This window comes from Vollenhovia emeryi, unplaced genomic scaffold, assembly GCF_000949405.1.
Source record: "Vollenhovia emeryi isolate VEMERY1.0 unplaced genomic scaffold, V.emery_V1.0 DF939246.1, whole genome shotgun sequence".
Taxonomy (NCBI): domain Eukaryota; kingdom Metazoa; phylum Arthropoda; class Insecta; order Hymenoptera; family Formicidae; genus Vollenhovia; species Vollenhovia emeryi.
In genome coordinates this window covers 290,413-303,846 of record NW_011967120.1, presented here as the reverse complement: position 1 = coordinate 303,846, position 13,434 = coordinate 290,413, and the positions used below count along the sequence as shown (strand labels likewise).

Sequence of the window (13,434 nt, the reverse complement as noted above, 5' to 3'; positions counted from 1 at the left end):
TACAATTAAATAAAATTGGATACACGGCTTTTTCCCCCGGAAAGCGACACGTGTCGGTTTGTGTCAAAAATGTCGACTGGATTTTCTAAAAGGAGAGCAGCCATTAAAAAACAGAGCGCACCGCAACGGACTGGCAAGCAATTGGAATCGCCTGGTGCGGGTGACAATTAATCCGGGCGTCGCCGCGTGTGTGTGTGTGTTCTCATATTATTTTATTTTAATTTACGAATCTCTCAGGCTAGATTTACATAAAATATGATTAATCGGTATAACGCTTGCGCATATAATACATCTGTAATGCCGAGAAAAATATATTGCACGTATTTTTTTTTTTCTACATCTTCAACATCTTTACATATACAAAGTGCGCGAGCGCTGCTGCTCGGTGCCGCTCGCAAGGAGGTGTGTCGGGGGAAACGCGCGCGGGGGTCGCGGCCAGAGATCCTCGCCTTCGCACGCCTCGCAAATAGTGATTTATCGAAATAGCCGGAACGAGTCCGGCCTAATCCATCACCGCGGCTTTTCTCTCCCCCGTGGAGAAAAATCTTCAACACGGGTCACTTCTACCGGCCATCCCGTTGTTCGCGACACGTGTCGGCACTTCCGACACTCTTCCGCGATAAATGCACGAGAGACACACATAAAAAAATTGCCCGTAGTCCGGGCTCGGGTGACAAATAGTACGTGAATTGCGGGCGAAAATTGGCCCGGGGAATAAAGGAGAAAGACAGAGGGAGAGAGAGAGAGGGGGGAAAAAAAAGAGTACAAGCGGGGAGAGGCTTGATAGAAACGTACCGCGAGGGGTCGCGTGTTGAAACCAAACCCGCGGTACGAGACGGAACATCCGGTTAGAAACACTTTGTTTCATTGTTTGCGCTGAACCAAAACGAGTGACAAGCCTCAGAAGGATGTGTGGTAAAATCAATCATGTTTCTCGCTGGCGGCAATCAATTTACAAAATGGTTGTCCGTCTGGACTGTTGAACTTTGGAAAGAAATTATCGCAAAAAAATTACCGCCCGTTCCCAAACGAAGTATACGCTCGTAGTGTCTCGCGAGCACAAATAAAACGGCAGGCCACTTTATTACGTAACGGCCACGGCAACAATTTTGATTTGAGAAAACACTTTGCTGCGTACATTGAGTGGAAAGTATAACATCTATAACGTATATGCGCGTACAGCAGGCGGATCTCGCTTGTACTATTTTTTTTTCTTCAATCCCCAAGTTCGCGCGAGAGAAGAGGCTCGTGTGTCCCGCGTTCGATTGCTCGCGGAGCGAACGGCGAACAAATTTTACACGGACGCATTAACGGCGGGGTGTCGTTACAGGTGGCGATAGGGGTGGCCCTGCGAATGGTAGGAAGTGATTTATAAAAGTACACCGAATTTCGATCGTTGCGCGTGTGCCAAAACTCTCGTTTCAGCGGCCGCCGCGTCTGTTTTCCGGCCGGCTCTACCTTTCGTTTCGCTCTCTATCTTTTTTTTCGCTCGCAATTCCATCTCGCAATTCATGGTCTCCAAAATTGGTGTCTGCGTGTCGTCGTCGAGAGAAATTATTATCTCGACGCACTCGTACACGGCGGGAGACAGAGAAGGGGAGACAGAGACAGACATTAGTGCGAGAGGGCTTTCTATTTTGAGATCATGCGGTGTAGCGTGATTGGACGGAAGATGGAAAATATCTGGTCGAAATGATTAACGTCGAATACGTTGACATTGAAAAATCATGCGAACGATACGCGCGAAGTTAGAATGTACACTTGCAACAGAATACACACGATACATTGTATTCTCGCATATGCATATACGGGAATATCTCAGCAAAGACAATTCAGTAGACGAAAGCTAGTACAGATTAACCGACTCTGTTGCCGAGCTGTTGCATTTTGTTTTACAAACAAATTTCGCGTTTGTCTTTAAATAAGTTCAAAAACCTCGATAACAAAAAGTCCAGACTCATTCGAAGCGATCATTTGAAAAAAAAGGAAGACAAACCACTCGTACAACAGAAAATATACTGTAACTCGTGAGCAATTTCGAGTAAGACGAAATTATTCACATACTATTTGACTGAATTGACCTTAGAAATTGTTAAGAGTAAATTTTTAAAAAATTTAGATCATGTCATCAGCTTAGATGAATTGTAATTTTTACTAATCGAACACAATCGAAAATTTGTTACATGTGTCGATATGAGAATTGAATTGCCTTAAAGAAAATTGTAGATATCCTTATATGTATATCAGTTACTCTCGCGATGTTATTTAAATTGGCAAGTTTTTTAGAGAACGTTTATATCCCTAATATACACTGGAATAGAAATAATACGATAATAGAGAAATAAACAATAGAATACTACGCTTTGCAATAATTATTAACATATTTTCCAGAGCGACGGATAATCTTACATCCAATCTCGATGCATCGCTTTTGTCATGAATTTTTACAAAATTGCGTGAAAAAATAATATATTAATTTCTCCATCTACGTTGAAGTAAACTCTTGTTCTATGCAAAGTAGAATCTTTGCTCATGATACAACTAAAAAGTTCTTTGTGTAGATGAAATAAACATACCTAGCACAAAACATGTGACTACGTAAAAATTACCGACAGGCTAACAGAGAAAAGAGAAGAACTCAATACACACAATTATAAATATTCATCGTCAAACTGCGAGATTGCAATACACGGTTTCGCCGAGTTCAACGATTATACAGATGCTGTAAATGTATTACGAAAATATATCAAGTCATGAAGTCTTGGTAAACGATATCAATCTGATGACCCGTACACGTCGTCGTACAAGAGAAAAATAATGTCACGCGCCAACGACGGGCTCGTTACTCCGTTATCGTAACGTTGAACCATCACACATTTAAAGCGCGTGCTTTTTAACACGTAATCCGATAAGTAATCCGATTACTCGTAAAACAAAGTACATGGTTAAATCGGGATGGGGAGGGGAAGATTAAACGGAGCTAGTTTTTGGTAAGGGCTTCAGTTTGGAATTCAGCTCGCGCTGCTGCTCGTGGAACTCCTGAAAGCAGGGCACGATGCACAAATTGATCTGGCATTCGGGACAATGATACTTGGTCTTCCTACGGAGTATCCTGCCGTGGGCGTCTATCGTGTTCCAGCAGTGATTGCAGCCCAAGGCAGGACCTTGGCGCAACAGCGGACAGTGACCTAATCGCTGATCGCCCGTGCCCTCGCGCGGTTCTCTGCTACTGCTCGTCTATGTAAGCAGATATATTACATTTATTTAGTCCCGTTAATAAGGCCCGTTGCGAGTTTAAAGTAATAAATTGTCTAAATAAAAAGAAATTAAATCAATCAATCTATCTAATCACAATCTGTTAATACTGAACAAGAGTTCAGTTCTTCGGGCTTTAACGACGTGATATTTTGACACAATGTGCAAATTAACATTCAAATCGCGAGGTGTCTTCAGTCTTCATATCCAATTCTCATGCTACAAGTTTAATCCATTAAAAAGATCGATCGTTCATTTAGACACTAATCGTCTAGCGGTCTCAGTAGTTTCTTCATTCGCTTGTTACCGATGCGCACGAGTGCGCGTCCGATATTTACCTGCGGCGACGAGGAAGCTCGCCGTAACTCCGTCGTCTTCACCCTCAGTCCGCCGGAAGTGCCGCCGCTGGTCCCCAGCTCGGAGGTGGTAGCCGGCGCAGCCGGAGTCGCGGTCTCCTCGCATCCCTCTTCCTCGGTCTTAAGGACGGGCGCCGGCTCGATCACTATCGAAGGACTCGTGGTCCTGCCGGGCAGCTCCGGATGCGAGTGCTGCCGGTGTATCCAGTACGTCCCGGACGTACTCGGTTGCTGGCTGGAGAGCAGCGGATGCGAGTGCTGCTTCGTCAGGTAGGACGGCTGGGGCACCGTCAGCAAGTTGGGTGACGTCGTCACCGTCAGCAGATTCGGCTGGCTGACCAGCATGGTGTGCGGCGGTGGCGATATACGGGACTCCTCGAAGCTCCTCGACGTTTGGGGAAGATTCAACGTCGGCGTGGAGAGGTGAACGGAGGTCGAGACAATGTGCGGCGAGAAGCTGCTCGTTTCGCTGTCCGGCGACAGGTGACTCGGCTCCTTCTTCACTCGCGGCTGTCTGATCAGCAGCCGAGTCCTTTTCGTTACTTGCGTCTGCTTGCAATGAAGAACTATAATAATAAATAAATGAACTTTAGCCGTGGCGAAGAGAATCGATGCATTATCGACGCTTGCGCTTAGACGCAGTGAATATAAAGCGATGATCTATTCTAGAGGTGTCGAAGATGAATCAATACCATACGCGTTACCTTATTCGAATACATCAGTTGTATATAGACAAGATCTTCGCAGAGAACTGCTGCATTAATTAATCGCAACGATAATTTTAACATCGGTCGTTCGCTCGGACGATTAATAGAGAGAGAAAAAAAAAGATTGTAAAATATCGACGAAAAGTAAGGAGAACTCCCATTCTGTTGCAAATTGTTAGAATAATTTTTATTCCTTCTGAATTATTTTTCAATCGTTTATATAAGGGGTATAAATGCTTCTTAACAGTGCAATTAACAGCTAATTTTTATTATATATTAAGAACTAATTTCTATTTAAGTCAAATCACTCAAATGTATATTTTTCGATCTTTGCGCAAAGCAGCTTTTGCCTTCGTCCCGCAATTACCGAAAGTTTGCCGTTTACAGAAACAAATGAAGGACAAGTGGTACAATCTCAAAATATCTTTCGAGTTAATACAAGTTAAGCGTTCGCATTCTTTTGTGCTCAATACATGCATTACTTTACTATTCCAATCAGTTGTTAAATATATATACGACATACGTAACAAATGGTACAACAAATAAAAAAGGGGTTGTCCCTGCAAGCTAAATTAGGAACATTAATCTGCATAAAGTTCGTACGTATATGTGTCCTACATTTATTTTACAATTAATATTAAAAAACCAGATTTGCTTTTGTATCAAGTATCTATCATATTTTACACACTGTGGGGGGGCCAAGAACTAGACTAATCGTTATCACGATTAAACATAACAGGGAAAACATGACAGAGTCATAGAGAAGTAATGTACATATATTCATTCATTCCTTATATACGAGTGCGCTTTTTCTAAGACTGACCATATCTCACATAAAATTTACACTTTGCCTCAAATGACAGAACTATTTTCACAAAGTTTGATTTCATTTGGGATATTTAATACATCGAGTATATAATTGCATTTGTTGGTATCATTTATTCAAGTTACGTTTCCGTCAACGTAATGTTTTCCCTTTAATTAACAGAAGGAGATAAGCAAATGTAAATACCTTGGAAAAAGTACTAATGTATTAAAATAAAAAAAAAATACTCTAGTATAACGTAACAAAATATATCTCAAGTACTTGCATACAACATAAAAGGCACAAAAATTAAACAGACTTCCAGGTATAGAAGAAAACATTGGTTTCTCACATATTTATCAACATAGTAACAATTAATATATATATTATATATAATTGTAATACATGTATTGATAAATTATCTCCGTGTATCGTAATCTCGTACGACGGTCTTTTTTTTTTCTTCAATAAACTGTATCGTTACTCACGTGCAAATACAGGTAACGCGATTTTTAATCGTATGCTTCGTAATATATTATTTACAAATATTATACGACAGACTACGACGACTAGTCAATAATTAACGACAGTCCTTGTTATTTACGACGTTGAATATTTTAGATAATATACAAGGATTAGCAGTAATAACACAAGCTTCACCTATGATAAGATAACGGCACCGAATGGCAAAAGTTGTGTCGCTGAATAGTCAAGTTGTCATTTGTGACTACACTAATACAATGTATTAAAAAAATAAAAATAAAGATTTGTCGTCAAATTTTTTTATTCGAGAGAATCAAAGAAGCAAAAGGTTATTACAAAATCTTTGGTAACAATTAACACGAAGAGAACTTTACATGGGGAGATAAAGTTTTTGAAAAGCAGAAGAAAGCTTAATTGATAAACGTTGTCCTAGCGACAATACAGCAATATCGAAATTAATTAATAAAGTAATTTAAATTGCGAACAAAGTGATAATCGACAAAAATTAGTTACGGGATAACAAAAGTAAAACTGTTAAAAATAGCCAACATCAAAAATAATCCAAGCTCTACTATTAATTATTGACTGACTCTCGCACTCATAATCGGTGCAATGACAAATGGTTTTATTATTACCAATACTGTAACGTTCTAATTATCGAAGCAATGAAATTGCACCGTTTCTAGACGATACTGAAATCTTCACTCTAATTATAACTCGCAATGTCTGATGATACATAACAAAATGCTAAAAACTACAGATAATAATCTGCTATAAATATCAGAAGTTGTTGACACGACATGTCGTCGCTACAAATCTGCTCGTTTATCACATTATAGACATTCAGCTCGGATTATAAATCGCGTATCGATAGAGAGAAAGAAGATACGAGAATAAAAAGATACACATTACAAAATTCAGTTCAAATAACTTAATATCAAAACAGTAGCTGTGCTCCGTTATTCACTGGCAGTACTGATAGCGTGGCATTATTATAAGTATTTCAATTTCACAAACATACTGTAATATATATAATAGAAAACAGAAGGTGTGTCATTTAATCTCTAATATTTATTGATCCAAATTGAAATAATGTAGAATAAATATTAGAGTAAAAAATATACAAAATATATATCGGAAAGAAACTGCTATCTGCTTTATTAACAATATTGCACGCGTTAACGAAGAGTCAAATATGTTCTTTTATTTCATATTGCACATTAGTGTCTGCATCAATCAAAGTTATTTTCTCTCTTTTATATATTATTTCTTGTTGATCACAACCTAAATGTCTTTTAATCAATTGAAAAATATTAAGTAATGTAAATAAAAAAAGTTACATGTAAGTTAAAATGTAAGAACAACGAAATATTTTGAGTAATGAAGGATATTTAAAATATGTTAAAATATTATAAAATTAAGGATATTTAAAATATGTTAAAATATTATTAAAAAAACCATACTATCCGCCATGTTACTTTGCCATTTAATGCTGCAATTGCTGCTCTTTCCAACTGTAGCATTCAGAGCAAGAAAAGACAATAACATTTATGACAAAATTATGATGTCATTACTTTCTCACAGTGCTATCACAGTATATTGTGACAAATGTTGAAACGATTTTTCATAGCATTATCAGTGCTGGCAGTGAATTTCGGAATGTAGTTAATATCGATGTATAGGATAAATCAAAGATAAATCAAAGTCACAAACAATTTTCTCTGTTACAGACGATCTAAATTTTTGTCAGTCAAATGACACATTAAAGAATATTGAAAAGTCATGTTACTTTGCCATTTAATTGTTGTATCATTAAAAAAGAATTTTAATCCAATTTTCTTTCACGTTTGATAACGATATACAAAATTAAAAATCTAAAAGCTCATATTTTTAAGCTTAACATTATAAATAATTAATATTGAGTCTTTTCTTCGCCAGCGATTAATGAAAATAAAACGTAATGGGCAAAATTATTCGACGTATCTGGCAATACTTTATTAAAGGAATTACATAACGTTTCGATCGAGAATTCCGGTCCTTTTCAAGTAAAAAGCGTCTTGATTACATTCCAAAGCCAGACTAGTACCTGACTAGTCGGAATCTGAAGACTACGAAATTATCGTGCGTCAAAAAACAGAGTTACAGAATATAAACGTGAAAAAGGTACAAAAACTTACATGTTTGTTAAGAAGCATAAGGAGAAATGAACATTCCATTTTTCGAGTAACATTGATCGCACTGTGATACAAAAGTCTAGTTACAATCCATAACAAAATTTTCGTAGAAAATAATTCGTAAGTCTTTGAAATCGTCTGTAGCTAAAGAAAAATGTATACTTTTGATAGATCCTATACAATACAAATTGCACTTGAACCTCTAAATATGAAAAAAGAATGTAAATATAAAAAAATCTGCGTATAGTCAGACGGAAAGATTGAAACGTGTGACGTTTTTCCATGTCTCGTTACTGACGCTTCGTTACTGACACAGGTAGTCGCGGTAGGTTGAGTTGTACACGAGATAGTGGAAAGGAAGAGGCGACAGGGAAGAATACTTCTCAAGCTCGTCTATACAAGCGACTTTCCGGGTAGGATACAGTTCACATGGCGTTGTAATTAACGCCGTGCAGATTGATCGGCATCGTGGAGCTCGGTAGCGTATAGTCCGTATGCCTGTCAATGTAACCACTCAGCATCGTGTGGGGACTGTGGCTGGTCAGCATGGTGTGCGTGCTATGTGTGTTGTGTGTGCTGTGCGGAGTCGTGGGCGGGCCCATAGGCGTCGGGCTCTGCGAGTTCATGGGCTGCGTCGAGGGTGCCGGTGGCGGTGAGGTATTGACCTCCTGCTTAACGCGGGACTTGAGGCTGGGCCGATTGTTCGGGTAGCCGCGCTTCTTGTACTCGAGCCAGAGCGTTCGGTTGTTGACGCCGAACATCCTGGCCGCCTTGCAAAACCCTATACCACCATAGCGCACGGCGTCGAGCGCGCGTATAAAGTTCTCGTCTGCCTGCGGATTAGTCGAGCGCTTCCTCTTAATCGCAGTCTGCGGGCTGGCGCAGGGGCTCTGGCAGTTGCTGGGGCACTGCGTCGATGGCGAGGGGCCACCCGACGACGCGTGCTGCAACGTCCCGTGGGAGGAGTTCGGATAGTTCGTCAGGGCGCAACTGGAACCAGTCGTGCTGGTACCAGAGTACTGATCGTTGATGGTCGAGGATGCTGTTATTTCGGGCGTCGTAAACGCCGACGACGCTTGGATCGACAGATTCGTTTGACACGAGGACAGAGCGAAACGTGTCGGATGATATGTGTGCTCCATAATAGTCCATTGTAATCCTGTAGAACAGACCGATTGATCTTTGGTCAGAGCACAGGAATTATTAACCCGCTTTACGTTTACAGGTAAATAATTAAGTCAGAGTATATATGATTGTAACAATGTGAAATATGACAAAATTAACGTTAGGCAACGAAATAACTTTGACTCCAATTTATATTTAGGTCTGTCTTGACGCAAAGGAAATCTCGAGAACCGTCCGACTCGCCGATACGGCAATTGGTGTGTTCCCACACAAAATTTTATTTCACCTGTGTATCACGTTGAAAACTTCCAATTTAAAAGACGTAACCTTCACACAATTATATTGCGCTATTAATAACGTAACTTGAACTATGAGTAATAACGAATAATGTTATATATCGGCATATCTGTTCATATAAAACAAGGCAATACATAAATTATGATCTAATCAAAAGAAAGTAATTTATTCTATGATATGTAGAAAAAAAAACGATACTAAGCTAGGTAAGCGAAAGATGATAGATATTAAAAATAAAATCTTGTGAAGAGACGAGATATATATGAGCGTATTAAGTATGGAGTTGCGGCATGGCACAGATACATTTTTAAGCACATCATTGTTTATACTGAAATACTGAAATACGTGTACGGCATTCGTTACACTTACAGGGCAGAGTAAGGCACACATACATAACTCCGTTAATGTCAAAGGCCCGATATACTGTCCCTCCGGTAATATAACATACTGTGTGCTATGTATCTGTGTACCATGGTGATTTTTCTTTCATGAAATGAGAAACAATCTTTTTCTTTGCACATTCGCAATTATAGTAAATTTCAATTCCTGAAATTTCGCTCTATTTTCATGTCAAACGTCTGTTGATTCTCCTTGTGCAATACATTTAAACGCATCTGTGCCAGCATATAATGTGTGTAACTTTCGCGTTTATCGACATGCAGTTCAAATACCCACCACAGTCAGTATGCATAATTCAAATAACGATTATCGGAGAGATTTGCTTAAAGGGGAGGTGTCATGCAATCTGCCAAAGTTGCCTGAGAGCATTCTGCATGGATTTACAATGTACAGTCTACTTGGAGAGAAATTATATCATTAAGTCTATAGCTAGTCATTCACGCATGGCATTTCCCGTTAAATTAAAAACTGTATCTTCCATACTATCACGCCTGTGCACGCAGTCAATTAGATTAACTAACGCTACCAATCTGTCACATAATCGATCAAGTATTTATCTAACTCACTCATCTTTGCGAAATTTCTAAAAAAAATTGAATGCTTGCCAAATAAGATTTGAATTACACATGTTCTTCATTATTACATAACTCTTTCTCTTTTAACATCAACTAGAAAATAAATCTTGCGAAATACATAGCCTAGAAATCATAAACCTTTAAAAAGTATAAAAATAGGAAAAGTTCTTCACTTTCCCTCTTGATATACGTACATTGATATCATTAATTTACATACATGTTAAACGTTAAATTAATAAAACTGTTCCTTTCGTGACGAATTAAATTTTGTTCCTACTTGATCATAAAATATATATACGGATCTGTCATATGCTTTCAACATACATCTAATACGCCTAAGTATTAAAGCTATTTTTAAATCAATGTTTATAGAATATAATTGATAATATAAACAGCACATTCTAAATAAGCGAGTTACATATAACATAAAAGTAAGATACACAATCGGAAAAACATGTAAAATATTTAGGGAAACATATAAGAAATAATAATAATTTCCACCTACACACGTGTAAACAAAAATTTCAATTCACAGCCATGTACAAAATTACGCATGCAGCATAAAAAAAGAAATGTAGTAAAATATATATATTTTTTTATAGACCTATATTACATTAGTTATCAATTCCTGGTGTATACTGATTGTTTCTGTGTAACACGTAGCATGTATAGCTTACTTAGTTGTAATAAGTAATGCTAATCTGAGGAATGACTCTCTCTCCTTGAAATCTTTTCTGGAGATTTACATTTGGAACGGCACGAAGCACATTTATCGATATCTTACCTTGATGAACAGGTGGTTGCGACGAAACGGAACTTTGCCCAATGTTTCCCGCCGACTGCTGACTCACATCTTGAATAGAACCGTCACTTTGAGCCGGTGTGTTGGCCGAACTAGTTTCCATATTACTCATCTAAAATGCAACATCGCCGCGTTATTGTCTCCGTTTCGCAGCCGCTCTCTGCCAGGTCAAACGAGCGACAGGATCGCGATTAAGTAACGCGCCGCATTTTACTTACAATCGATATCTGATCCTCGTCAATACTGCCTTGAGATTCCGTGCTGGTGTTTACCGGCCGCCTCAAATTCTCCCCGCTGTCTTGCGACACAATGAGGGGCTCGGGCTTGACGATGTTGGTGGCCACTAATGTGATCTCGTTGATTTCCTCCGGTCTGTCGCCGGAGCCGGACGTCGAGCCAGTGGAGGACTTCCTTAGCCTTTTCCTGCGGAAAGAGGGGGACAACGGGGACGGGCTTGGCGAGCAAGATTCGCCACGGTCGCCTCCGCCTGTCTCGCTGCTCCCGCTCGGCCACTTGGTCAACGACGCCGTATGCATCTCCGCGAGTCCCTTGATCTTCAAGCTCTCTGCCGTCTGTCGAACAAGCGGGGGCGTTTATGTTACACGTCGCAACGTCCATGCGCCAAGGAGCAAGTGGGCCGATTACTCGGGAAGCACAGTGACTTTACCTTTATGATGGATGGCAACTGCTCCTGGGATATGTTCACTTCTCCGTAGTACATAAAGTCCACCATAATCTTGAGGTCGGAGAACTTGATGTCCTTGAGTATGACGATAGGGTGCTGGCAGGGGTTCACCGTGAACAGCGACTGAAAGTACGTGCTGCACGCCGACAGCACGACCTTGTGCGCCTGAATCTGCCTGCCCTCGGCGGCGAGAGTGACGTCCACCAGGGTCTCATTGTTCAGCAGGTTGGAGAACACCGAGATGAAGTTCGGCTGATGGTTGTTCCACCGCAGGCAGAACTGTTGCATGGACATCGTGGCGACGTACGGGGGGGTCCCCTGTGAATCTCGGCTGCGAACACGGGAGGAAAACGCAATTAGCGCCGTGCGGACGCGCGCACGCGGCCACAAGTGTCGTTCGCGGCAAAAATTGTCTCTACCGCCTTAGCGCGCACGCACCTCGCCGCGAGAACCGTCGATCTCTCGAGGATGGAGCACAGAAGCTTTTCGCGCGTGGGATGAGTCAGCTTAAGGAACTCTCGACCAGCGCTTCCCTCGCGCCGAGCGAACGATTTCGTCGAGCAGCAAGAAAAACATTCTTCTCTAACCGCGGGTAAAGGGGGGAAAAAAAGAGAAACAACAACTGAGAAACAGCTCGCGGCGGTGACACGCGCGAACGGGCCCGCGGGGGAGGCGCGGAGCTTCCTGGTGAAAAAGGAGTCACGAAAGCGCGACGCGGAGGCGGGTGCGAGGTGTCACGCGCGGCGACATGTCGTCGCGCGCCCGTCGAGGCGGGCCACCACGAGTCCCCGAGGCGGATGACAAGTAAACACACGGCGCGCGATAGGCCCGGCCCGACGGCGAGGGTCCCTCTTCGTAGTCCGACGCGTGGACGGCGACGATGCACCAGGCAGAGAAAGCGCGAGGCTGAGAGAAAAAGGGGGAGCGGTGCGGAGTGGTGCGCTCACTTTTGTTCGCGATGCGCCTCTTCCTCTTCCTCTTCCTCCACGTCGTGGTCGTCGTTGTCGCCGCCGCGTTGCCGACGAAGGGCCGTACGCCGGTCTCGCTCAAAGGGCGACGTGCCTCGCCGCTGCCACCATGGACCCCGCGAAATTTTCCACAACAGACTGAGCGATGACGCTTGTGTAATTCGCGAGTGACGTCATGGGCGAGGGAGGAGGATTTACGCGACGCCGCGATCGCCGGGGGAGACGCGCGCGCGGGCCCGAATTCCGTTCGCCGCGGACGGACGGTGCCGAGCGACGGCGGACGTCAGACGCACGGCACGCACGCACCGCACGACGCACGCAGAGCAGCCGGGCACGCACACGCATACGCACTGGCCGTCACGCACGCACGCACGCACCCACGCACGTCACGCGCGGGAGGATAGCGTGCGAGATCGAAAAATTTCGCGAGATCTTATCAACGTGCGTCTCACGAAATCCAACGTGATCAATATAGCGGCCGGCCGGCGCCGCCATCTGGCGAGCGATCCGGGCGAGCGCGGGCGCGCAGCGGTCTTTTTGACCCGCGCGCGCGAGGAGGCACGCGGCGAGATTCCGCGATTTTTCTCGAAAGCTGAAAGCACTCGGCTGTTTACGGGGATTTCGTGCCGGTCGATCATAAATGGCTGTGTTCTCCAGAAGTTAGCTCTTAATAAGCGCTTTATGCTGATTGGATAGATCTAGAAGAATAGCTCTATTTCAGCACAGATCTGAAAGTATAATCCAATGAAGGCAAAGCGCTTAGCAAGCGCTAACTTCTGCTGGACACAGGCAATGGCTGTGTT

The 13,434-nt window shown here is 42.2% G+C and overlaps 1 protein-coding gene across 3 annotated transcripts; it reads right to left on the bottom strand.

Moving 5' to 3' along the window:
- Nucleotides 1–196: 196 nt before the first annotated feature.
- Nucleotides 197–13,184, bottom strand: LOC105559996 (longitudinals lacking protein, isoforms H/M/V). Of its 3 annotated transcripts, none has more exons than XM_012008703.1 (6): nucleotides 12,611–13,184; nucleotides 11,646–11,994; nucleotides 11,197–11,550; nucleotides 10,961–11,090; nucleotides 3,594–4,177; nucleotides 197–3,237 (listed from the first exon to the last, which is right to left on the bottom strand). In XM_012008703.1, the coding sequence occupies exons 2-6, from the start codon at nucleotides 11,955–11,957 to the stop codon at nucleotides 2,971–2,973; spliced, it is 1,647 nt and encodes a 548-aa protein (XP_011864093.1). In that variant the 5' UTR covers nucleotides 11,958–11,994; nucleotides 12,611–13,184; the 3' UTR covers nucleotides 197–2,970. The 3 variants fall into 3 exon arrangements, with proteins under 3 accessions (XP_011864093.1, XP_011864095.1, XP_011864096.1); XM_012008705.1 differs by lacking the exon at nucleotides 12,611–13,184 and adding an exon at nucleotides 12,102–12,586; XM_012008706.1 differs by lacking the exons at nucleotides 197–3,237; nucleotides 3,594–4,177 and adding an exon at nucleotides 4,479–8,939 and having other exon boundaries at nucleotides 12,611–13,163.
- Between the last annotated feature and the right edge of the window lie 250 nt (nucleotides 13,185–13,434).

Excerpts from the sequence above, each read along its gene's own strand:
- LOC105559996 (XM_012008703.1), bottom strand. The coding sequence starts at position 11,957 with ATGTCCATGCAACAGTTCTGCCTGCGGTGGAACAACCATCAGCCGAAC. Across the intron at positions 11,551-11,645 it reads AGTTGCCATCCATCATAAAG|ACGGCAGAGAGCTTGAAGAT; the intron begins GTAAAGTCACTG and ends CTTGTTCGACAG. Across the intron at positions 11,091-11,196 it reads ACGAGGATCAGATATCGATT|ATGAGTAATATGGAAACTAG; the intron begins GTAAGTAAAATG and ends GTTGCATTTTAG.